This window comes from Musca autumnalis, unplaced genomic scaffold (genome assembly GCF_047663935.1).
Source record: "Musca autumnalis isolate F117 unplaced genomic scaffold, ASM4766393v1 scaffold_3, whole genome shotgun sequence".
Taxonomy (NCBI): Eukaryota; Metazoa; Arthropoda; class Insecta; order Diptera; family Muscidae; genus Musca; species Musca autumnalis.
The window spans coordinates 178,080,822-178,091,264 of record NW_027411866.1 but is presented as its reverse complement, the minus strand read 5'-3'; the positions used below and the strand labels follow the sequence as shown (position 1 = coordinate 178,091,264).

At 36.1% G+C, this 10,443-nt stretch overlaps 3 protein-coding genes and 1 long non-coding RNA gene across 4 annotated transcripts; 3 read left to right on the top strand and 1 right to left on the bottom strand.

Annotated features, from left to right (window-relative positions):
- Positions 1–2,783: 2,783 nt before the first annotated feature.
- On the top strand, positions 2,784–3,966 carry LOC141398548 (uncharacterized). Its single transcript, XR_012411658.1, has 2 exons — positions 2,784–3,644; positions 3,696–3,966. It is a non-coding gene; the product is annotated as an uncharacterized lncRNA (long non-coding RNA).
- Positions 3,967–6,059: 2,093 nt separating this feature from the next.
- BCL7-like (chromatin remodeling complex subunit BCL7B-like protein) lies at positions 6,060–6,937 on the bottom strand. The gene is made up of 2 exons (XM_073975910.1): positions 6,508–6,937; positions 6,060–6,357 (listed from the first exon to the last, which is right to left on the bottom strand). The coding sequence occupies exons 1-2, from the start codon at positions 6,806–6,808 to the stop codon at positions 6,239–6,241; spliced, it is 420 nt and encodes a 139-aa protein (XP_073832011.1). The 5' UTR covers positions 6,809–6,937; the 3' UTR covers positions 6,060–6,238.
- A 642-nt stretch (positions 6,938–7,579) lies between these two features.
- Positions 7,580–7,867, top strand: Mocs2A (Molybdenum cofactor synthesis 2A). Its single transcript, XM_073975911.1, has one exon. It carries the CDS (start codon positions 7,580–7,582, stop codon positions 7,865–7,867), a length of 288 nt encoding a protein of 95 aa, XP_073832012.1.
- Positions 7,868–7,937: 70 nt separating this feature from the next.
- LOC141398545 (molybdopterin synthase catalytic subunit 1-like) lies at positions 7,938–8,495 on the top strand. Its single transcript, XM_073975909.1, has one exon. The coding sequence runs from the start codon at positions 7,938–7,940 to the stop codon at positions 8,394–8,396; it is 459 nt and encodes a 152-aa protein (XP_073832010.1). The 3' UTR covers positions 8,397–8,495.
- The last annotated feature ends 1,948 nt before the right edge of the window (positions 8,496–10,443 follow it).

The following is a 10,443-nucleotide window of genomic DNA, read 5'->3' as shown; positions in this document are numbered from 1 at the left end:
ACTGCCGCAAAAACCATACTTGGATACCAAAAACCTCCACCTAAAAATTTATGGTACGATCAGGAGTGTCGTAAAGCTACAAAAGAACGCGGCATATAGAGCAACACTGCATTCAGTAGCAACACGAAGAACGAATGAAACTTATCGGGAGAGAGGAAAAGCGTATTTCAGGAGAAAAAAAAAGGAGCAAGAAAAACGTGAGCGTGAGAAACTCGAGATGTTCAGGAGTTAGAATGAAGTCTGAAAATTTTACCTAAGTGTAAAACACCAGACTAAAGGATATGGTGCAGGCACATTCTCCTGCAAAGATGACCAAGGGAATCTGGTAACTGATACAGATAGCGTACTGGGGATCTGGAAGGAGCACTTTATGAAGCTTTTGCTATCGAATATGGATGGCGATAAAGATACCCCAGAACCAATCGTAAATGACAATGTTGAATGTCTACCACCTAGCCAAAGCGAGGTTACGACAGCCATTAATCGGCTGAAAAACAATAAGCCAGCAGGAACTGATGGACTTCCCGCCAAATTGTTCAAGACCGGTGGCGAAATGCTGGTAAGGAGTATGCATCAACTAATTTTCGAAATTTGGCAGGAAGAAAGCATACCCTACGATTGGAATCTCAGCCTACTATGTCCCGTACATAAGAAAGGAGACAAAACGGTTTGTGCTAATTACCGAGGTATAAGTCTCCTTCCCATCGCATATAAAGTGTTGTGTGAACGGTTAAAACCCATGGTCAATGAAATAATCGGGTGATACCAATGCGGTTTTAGACCTGCTTAGTCGACAATTGACCAAATCTTCACTCTGCGCCAAATAGTGGAAAAGACCCACGAAAGACAGATCGACACATACCACCTGTTCGTCGACTATAAGTCCGCGTTCGACAGCCCAATTAGAGCAAAGGTGTTTCAAGCCATGTCTGAGTTTGGCATCCCTAATTCGACTATGCAGGATGACATTGGCTGACACAAGATCAGCGGTTAAAATAGGAAAGAACCTCTCCGAGCCTTTCAACACAAAACGAGGTTTCAGACAAGGTGACAGTCTATCGTGTGACCTATTTAATATCCTACTGGAAAAGGTCATACGATATAAAGATGTAATGTTGCTTGCATACGCAGATGACATAGACATAATAGGTAGATCAGCGCGAGCCGTAACAGCCACCTTTGCAAAAATTGAAAAAGAGTCTGCCAAAGTGGGTCTGGCAGTCAACGGCGATAAAACGAAGTTTATGCTATTAACACCCAAGTCGACTCACTCGGACCAACTGTGGATGTTGATAATTATAAATTTGAGATAGTAAATGACTTTATCTACCTCGGCACCGCCATAAATAAAACCATCAATATAAGACTTGAAATAAAGAGAAGAATAATATTGGCCAACAGATGCTACTTTGGTCTAAATAAACAGTTTAAAAGCAAAACCGCCTCTCGTCAAACAAAACTTACACTTTACCGGACACTGATACTACCCGTTCTTATGTATGGATCAGAAGCATTGGTACTTGCGAAAGCAGATGAGGCAGAACTTGGTGTGTTTGAGAAAAAAAATTCTTCGGAAGATTTATGGACCAATATGCGTTGAAGGTGAATACCGACGTCGTATGAACCACCAGCCGACCGACATCGATATAGTAAAGCGTATCGAACTGCAACGATTGCGTTGGCTTGGCCATGTCATCAGGAAGGATAAAGATGCCCCCGCCAAAAAGGAATTTGAATACGGTATACGCCCTAAGGGAAGGCCAAAACTCCGATGGAAAGACCAAGTTGAAGAAGATATCACAAAACATGGCGTCCAAAATTGGAAAAGTAAACAAAAGATCGGTGCGTTTGGAAATCTATTCTTAGTTCGGCTTATGGAACAAGACGTTCTGTTTAGTATAAAAGCCATCTAAGTAAGAATACTTGATTATTTAAAACAAAATATTTTGAACAGATTATTTTAGAATATTAAGGGTTTATGGCTACTTATTGGGTACCAAAGAAGCAATTGTTCATGATTTGTTTGCAATAAATTTACCAAACTATTGGAAGATTTTTTCATTTGAAGGATCATACCTTGAGCTACTTTCGGAATTTGTTGTTTCCTGACAAATATCCGCCAACGAAACACTGTTTTTACTAAAACCTTTTGCGGTGCATACACACTTTTCCCAAACATCACCACCTTCCTTTTGTTAATGATTGCCATATTTCTGCACATGTCGCGTTGGTCTTCAGCTCATCGATTGTGGAGAAAAGACCTCCTCGGTCTAAAATTATAATGCCAAATGTGTATTTCCAATTTCTGCATGAGGCGTTTTCTAGCTCAGTCATAACGATGTATTTCTTCATTTTCCCCTTGACATTTAAGTGAACAATAAACCACAAAACCATGATATCGTATAAAACCTTTTGTACCACATTGATGGATGATGGCAAATTCTGCTTGCATCAACCACTGGAGTGAATGCTGCTGCTCTTCTATCACGAAAGATAACCTTATAGGCTTGTACAAAGCGTTTGGCTTTCATTAGTCTATATTTTATTCCTCCAATGTCCTCTGTATTCTGCAACAATAGCTAAATACGGCATGATCAAAGTTGATTACTACTTGGAAGAAGAATCTGGTTTCAGTCTATCGACTGCTGAATTGCTATTTTTTTTTCATAAAGATCTGTAATCGACGTGCCATTGTTGTAATTAATGCTGGCATCATACGGATCTAGTTTTAACAAGACAAAATATTAAAGAAATTTAGAAATTTCCCAATAAAATTTGCGTTTTACATGTTGAGTAATTAAGTATACCTGGGACTCAATTTTCACAGAACAAGAATTCAGCCCCTGGATATTTTCGATAAGGATTCGAAATTCTGTTTCAAGATGTAATGTAATGTAATTATTTGGCTGCCTTCAGCTTTTGCATTACTAAATAAATAAAACGAAAAGATGGTATTGATCATGGGAAATCAACATGTGCCCACAAGTTACGGCTATGATAACGAAAACTATTACCGTTTCATTATGTGGTACCACTGCTGGTCTAGTGGCTATTAGTGAGTTGTAATTTCTGATATTTTGATAATACTAATCAAGGAAAGGTCTGAATGTCATAATTTTTATATAGCATTTCCAAATTACATGAAACCTTTTCCAAATTGAATGAAACTTTTTCCAAATTGAATGAAACCTTTTCCAAATTAATGGGTCTATCTTGTATTGCCACTAAACTTGAGTTGCGTTGTCAGTTGTCTGCGCGACTGAGACGAAATGTTGTACCTTGAATGTCAACTCAACTGGGTGGTCGATAAACATGTTATCGATCAGTGTTTTTTCAAACTTGTGACCTCTATTCGCCAAAAAAAAAGCATTTTAAAAATAATTGCGCTTTGGATAACTCTTTTGTGTATTCTGGACAATATTTTAATATTTTGGCTGAGTTTTCGAGCAAATTTGGAAAACAACCCAAGATTGGAATATAACCTGCCCATTGAATCTTCGGATCGTCAAGTTTTATTTGCTGTCCCAAAAAATGATAAGTTCGGTGGAATTATATTTTGATGATGAAGAAAATGTGCAGGACATTGCATCTATTAGAAGAAATTTGAGGGACAAGTCGAATCCATTGGAATTGCCATCTGCACTGTAAGCTGATGATCATGTGGAAAGATCTGTATAATCAGTAAATTATCTCAGGTTTAAGGCGTATTTTGGATTGCCAAAGGATGCCGTAGTTTACGTTGTGGAAACGTTAAAGGATGACTTCAAAGAAAGTTACAGATCAACAGGAATACCCCCACTTTTAAAAGTGTGCGCAGCGTTGCGATTCTTGGAGGACGGAAGTTTCCAAAAGTCCCATGGCAATGATTTCAACAATTGCATGGCTCAATCTACATTGTCGAGAGTATTGAAGGAAGTTGTCCACTTGATAGAGGACAAATTGTGCCAAAATTGGATCGTTTCGAAGTTGACAGAGGAGGAAAAAAAGCAAAATAAAAACCATTTTATTCAAAAACGAAATTTTCTGGTGTAGTTGGCTATATAGATGGAGGATGTTCGTCATTTGTACTTAAACTGAACCTACTGTATTTGTCACCAAATTCATTTGCAAAAGATTTGCTGCTGGACCACCACCAGTGTCGTTGAAGTTTATTTTATTTTGAGGCATTTTCTTTTTCAACTTTGCTTTAAAGTGAATCCAGACTCTGCCACTCTTCAGGTGTTCGTGTTAGAGGTTCATGGCTGTTTAAACTGTCCGAAATGGACCTCCACACTTCATCCGCTGTGGCTTTGGTTTCGCCAAAACTCCCGAACTCCTCGGGCTAAGTTTGGATTTTCACTCAGTTTATCAATTAATATTTCGAACTGCTGCTTTGTCGTTATTTTCACCACATTGATACACAAAATTAATTAATGATGCAAAGAATCAATAATTGTTAACAAAATGTTTATTTTTTCCTTCTATTTTACTTCTTTTTTTCTTCGAAAATGTTCACTGCAACTGAAAATTGGTGGTTGCTGAAAAACAGCCGCTTCGTCAACTGAGATTCGCAACTTCAGTTGAGAGTTGCCATACGTGGATCAATTTTGACAACTGGCAACGCCACTCAACGATAATTGTTATCGATGATCGACCCCTAAATGAAACCTTTTCCAAATTAAATGAACCCTTTTCCAAATCAAATGAACCCTTTTCCAAATCAAATGAAACCTTTTCCAAATCAAATGAAACCTTTTCCAAATCAAATGAAACCTTTTCCAAATTATTTTTATTGAAAGAAAAAAGCCAGAATATTTTGAAAAGAAAAAGAAATAAAAAATTATATTGGTTTTCATCGATATTTTACTTAAATTCTAATTAAAGTAAGGACATAAAAGTGGAACTCCTTGCATGTTTTGCTTCCTTGAACTTAAACATTTCATAATTTTTGGCCATCAATTAAGGTTATAGCGAAATAATCCTAAAGATAGAATTTAGATGAAAATCTGGGGCAGAGATAATTCCTTTTGGGGATGAAAGCCCTTGATGAGTATATTAAGAATCCCGAAGGACAGATCCTCCTTGAGTCGAAGTTCCGATTTATGGCGTGATTAAGTTTCTGCTGAAGACCATGTAAGGCATCTGAAATTAACGTTATATCTTTGTTAACTGTTTATTGTGCTGTTGGTTACTATGCTCAATCACGTCAACGATATTACGATCTATTGTCCGATCGCGTAGTAACACTCTGGCACACAATTTTATTTTTGAAAGTTTTTTTTTAGGATAATTGTTATGCAATAACCTAATAAGTAAACGAATACACATAATGATAGAATTAAACCGGCGAAATTTGAAATTTTTAATGCCATATTCAGCAATGCATTTTCAAATATAATAAAATTGTGTACCGGAGTGGTACTACCCGATCAGACAATAGATCGTAATATCGTTGACGTGATTGAGTATAGTAGCCAACAGCAAAATAAACATGACTGCTTCAATTATGTAATGAGTATGTCCATTAAAAATTCCACAAGCAGCAAATAGGGAACCACTTCAATAGGTAATACAATTAGCCCCTGTTATTATTAGCAATTTTTTAAACCTTAATTCTCTCTTTAGCATTATTTCGCTATAACCTTAATCGATGCCAAAAAATTATAAAATGCTTAAGTCCAAGGAAGCAAACAAAACATGCAGCGATTTACACTTTTATGTCATTACTTAAGATTAGAATTTAAGTAAAAAATTGTTGAAACCCCATATAATTTTTTTCTCAATAAAAATAAAGGTTTCATTCAATTTGGAAAAGGTTTCATTTGATTTGGAAAAGGTTTCATTTGGCTTGGAAAAGGTTTCATTTAATTTGGAAAAGGTTTCATTTAATTTGGAAAAGGTTTCATTCAATTTGGAAAAGGTTTCATTCAATTTGGAAAAGGTTTCATTTAATTTGGAAATGCTATATACAATTATTTCCATTACATCGATGCAAGTCCGTTCTTGTCAAAAGATGAAAGAACGTGATCTGGAACATCTACCAACAATCGTGGCTTCAGACCAACAACGAAACACACAAGTTTTGTGTGAGAAATGCAAATGTCTTATTGTTTTCTAATAAATTCAATACAAATTGAATTATACATACATAGTTCATCATACACATTACATTATAAAATATACAGCTAAAGATCGACTTAAAATACAAAAAACTATATATAGATATTACGAGAAAACTGAGTGGCTAGTAGATAGAAAATTAGTCGGACGTTTTAAGTCTTTTAACTGGTCCCTCGCTGCCTTGTGAATTGGAGTCTTCTGAAAATGGCATACTGCTAACAAAATCCGCACCCTGTGAATCGCTGACAACAGAAAAGCCTGAAAAAAGAAAATACAATTAATTTTTATATCTTGATCATCCATAGTAGTAGAAAAACGACTAAATATTTATTAAAAATTATAAAAACATCAAACATTTTGCTTGCTTGCTGCTTTGAATGAAACTCTCATTTTGTCGTATTCACTCACAGGTATTAGAATCCTCGGCAGTTAAACCACCTGCATAGCTGGAAGTTATTTGCGGTGGTGTTGGAGTACTCTTTTGGGAATTTTCTTTGTCACTTGTCTTGCCACCAAGGCCACCGGCAACACCACCTAGTTTCTTTTTATCGTTATTCGATATAGGAACCCATTTGAAGATTTTCATTGTGGTATCATTGATAGTAACCCATTTCTTCTCCCAATGTCTGGGTTTATCTACAGCATTCATTACCCTTTTTATGTCATCCTTGGCTCGACTACGTGTTTCAGCTCTAACACTTCGTGACATTTTGAGGAAATAAGGAAGGGTTTTTTTTATTGATTTTTACAATTTACTTTATTATTTTTAACTAAAAATCTAGTTTCTATACTTTTTGGCTTTAAACGTTGGTGGTTGTTTTCTTTCTACAGTTGTCATTCGCATGAACGCCAAACCGGCAATGTTTACATCAGGGTTGGATATGTGTATTTGTTTGCAATATAGCCATGTATATGTTTAAAGAAGTATAGGGATTATAAAATAATATATATAATAATGCAAATAAATGTCTAAAATCGTATAACACCAAGTGTTTTTAAGTTATTAGCTTCTTTCTAGAAAACTATTTTTCCCGAACAACATTCTCTTTATAATTATTAGAAATTAAGTATTCCATCTCTGGGTTACTGTCGGTACTCTCACAATGTACCGGTTACTGTGGAGAAAGAATAATTAGTAGACGACGTAACGTGACGTATTACGTAGTAAATGAGGATTTTTAGGAAATTTTTATTATTCTACTTTTATTGTTTTTAAACGTATTTTATATCTATTATTTATTCCAGAAACATACATTTAATTTGACGCAGAACCTGAAAAACCATGTACAAACAGTAATGCTAATGAGCCTTCATTATCATCGGAGCGCTTTTGTCTTTGGTGCCAATGACTCTTCAGGTGTTTAATATCATTGAAGTGTGTTTTGCTTATCATTTTCTATCAATCATATCAGTTCGGTCTGTGGACATCTCTTCAGTTTTACAATTAAAATAACATGTTAAGCCTGAAATAAGAACAATAATGAGTTGCGACGAATACGGGACGAAGAAAATAAACATTCGAATACTATTTTTTGCAAAATCACGTGAATTAGCTGGATTGGATGAAGTCTCATTTAGTCTGGAGTCAAGTGCGATTACCTCCCTCGACTTGCTGAAGAAATTAATTGCTGCCTACAATTTGGAATCAATAAAATCAACTATTATATTGGCTGTAAATCAAAATTATTGCAACATTAGTGACGAAGACGTGCTGAGTTTAAAGGAAGGTGATGAAGTTGCCATTATTCCTCCTCTGAGTGGTGGTTAATAAATTTGTACCTGTAGCTGTTTTTTCTACACGTAGAACACTAAAGTAGCTAAAGTAGTCTTAAGTTAAAATGAAAAACCACTTGTTGCTCACCCATGATGTGCTCAATGTTGGTGCTATCAACGATTTGGTAACTGCCGGCACTTGTGGAGCCATATCATTGTTTGTTGGAACAACTCGTGATAATTTCGAGGATAAAAAAGTCGTCTCATTGGAATATGAAGCTTACGAACCAATGGCCTTAAAAGAAATGGAAAGCATTTGCGGCCTACTACGGCAAAATTGGCCAGACATTGTTAATATTGCCATATATCATCGTTTGGGTTTAGTTCCAGTTTGTGAAGCAAGTGTGGTCATAGCTGTTTCCTCGCCACATCGTAAAACTGCTCTGGAAGCTGTTACGTTGGCCATTGAGGAACTTAAGAAACGTGTTCCAATTTGGAAGAAAGAAAAATACGAAGGTGATGAGGGAGCTTGGAAGGAAAACAAAGAGTGCCAGTGGTTAAGCAAGGAAAAAGATGCTATATAGAAAATAATGGTATACTTTTTTGAAGAACTTGTTTGGTTTATATTGCTTAGTTTTAGTAGGAATTGTTACTGTGCAATAAAATTTGTTATTGAATTTAAAGTTTTAACGTGTTGTTTCAAAGGAACCACAGAACAAAAAAAAAACAATGGAAGCTGAAGCAGCAATATTTTGGTACTTAGGTACTTGCCTTTTTATGGTGGATCTTTTGACTTCCATGCTAGAGAGCAACAATCATATACATGACTATTCTTTCTCTCAGACTCTGGTAAACGCATTGAGATGTTTAATAGCACTCTTGATCAAGGAGTTCACGGTAGTATCTTTCATGTCCCTAGAACATGTTTTTGATCCATGATATAACCTAAAAATTATGAAGGTAGTTAAGTTTAGATGTGCGAACCTGTTCAAGCAACCAATGGGAAATGAGGCAACTGCAATATTCTGAACTATATTGAGCCAAAACAATCGGGTATGTTCTGAGACTCACTTCACGCCTAAAGCATTTTGTTCACCACATTTACGCTGATTTTTCGAGTATTTTATGGATGGACTAGGGCGTACTCTTCTTTTTAAATACCCTAGCGAATCTTAGTCCCAAGAAATTCGCAAAAAGTAGGAGTAAATGGGTGATTAGAATGCTTGAGGCGTGAAGTGAGAGGTGAAATGTGTCTCAGAACATACCCGAATGCTGTCATTCTACCTAATGAAGACATCGGATTTTTACATGTTTTTTATTCCTTATCCGATTGGACTCAAATTTTGGATCTAGGCATTTTAATGGTCAATTTTTCGATATCTAGGGTCATATCAAAAATATGCCAAAAAACATGCAAACAGTTCTTGGGCGAAAATCGTCATAAAAGTCGTAAAATTTACAATTAAAGTTGAAAAAATAATCAAAATACCTCTAACGGCAGTGTGGTGTAGGGTATATGGTATTTTAATACTATTTTTTATTGTTAATCTATGAAAAAATATAAAATTTTATAAAATATCAATTATTTGTTTTAATTTGTAGCTTTAGGCTGGTTTTAACTCAAAGGGAAGAAATCGATGTCGGATTGCTTTACGCGGGGGATGCCGCCTAAACTGTTTACTTACGTTAGATTTTAGATAGATTTTGATATTAAGATTGTCAATTGAGCACAATTGGAATATGTTAACACGTGCTACTGGGGCCTCGAAGTTGTGAAAATCTCGTCTCTCTCGGCGACCCATATCTGTGGAACGGTTAAAACTATTTGCCCGTATTATGCATTAAATTAAAGGCCATTCTGTTTATTTTATGTTCAAAAACAAAATGCGTAAGTATTACTGATTTCGAGATAGGAAGCCAGTGTCCCGATTAACGTGACTACGTACGCCTTAGGGCGAAAATGGAGCCTATCTGGGTACAGCCGACTACTTGGAGAACGCATTGTTTTAGTTGCTCGTCCTTTGTAATTAATTGGTTGTAATCTGTGGTGAGGTCGACTCGGAGTTAATGTGACCTTTTTTAGGAATTTCGAACAGTTGTTCTTGTGTAAGTTTGGGTCGAATATTTCCGGAGAAGTTTCCATCTTCGCTTTGTTAAGATATTTGTCGCCATTTGACTCTTTACGGTGTTTTGCACTGTCTGATCAAACAATGCCAGGCCAACAAGTTCAGGACTAAGTTATCATTATGTTATTTCCTTTTTCTGATACTTGTTTGTCTATGTTTTCGTATTTCAATAGATTTTCAATAAGGTCTAATTCTTGTTTTGATGCTAAACGCTTCGTAGAATCTGAAGAACTATCTGTCCCGAAAATAATCAAGCGCGGCTTCAACAAGAACTCCTAACCATGAAATTGTCATTGCTGCTGGACCCCTGTAAAGTTTCCTATAGGAACGTTAGTCGTATCATTTTATCTACAATAGAAGCTCTCGGAGAGGACCCCAACAAATATAAGATCTGTAGAAGCTTTATCCGTTTATTCCGGAGAATAAAGAGTGAAAACTACGCGCAACAACTTCAAGGAAGTGTGCACCCCAAAACAAGGTTATTTGCGTGCACTGGCATGGAAAA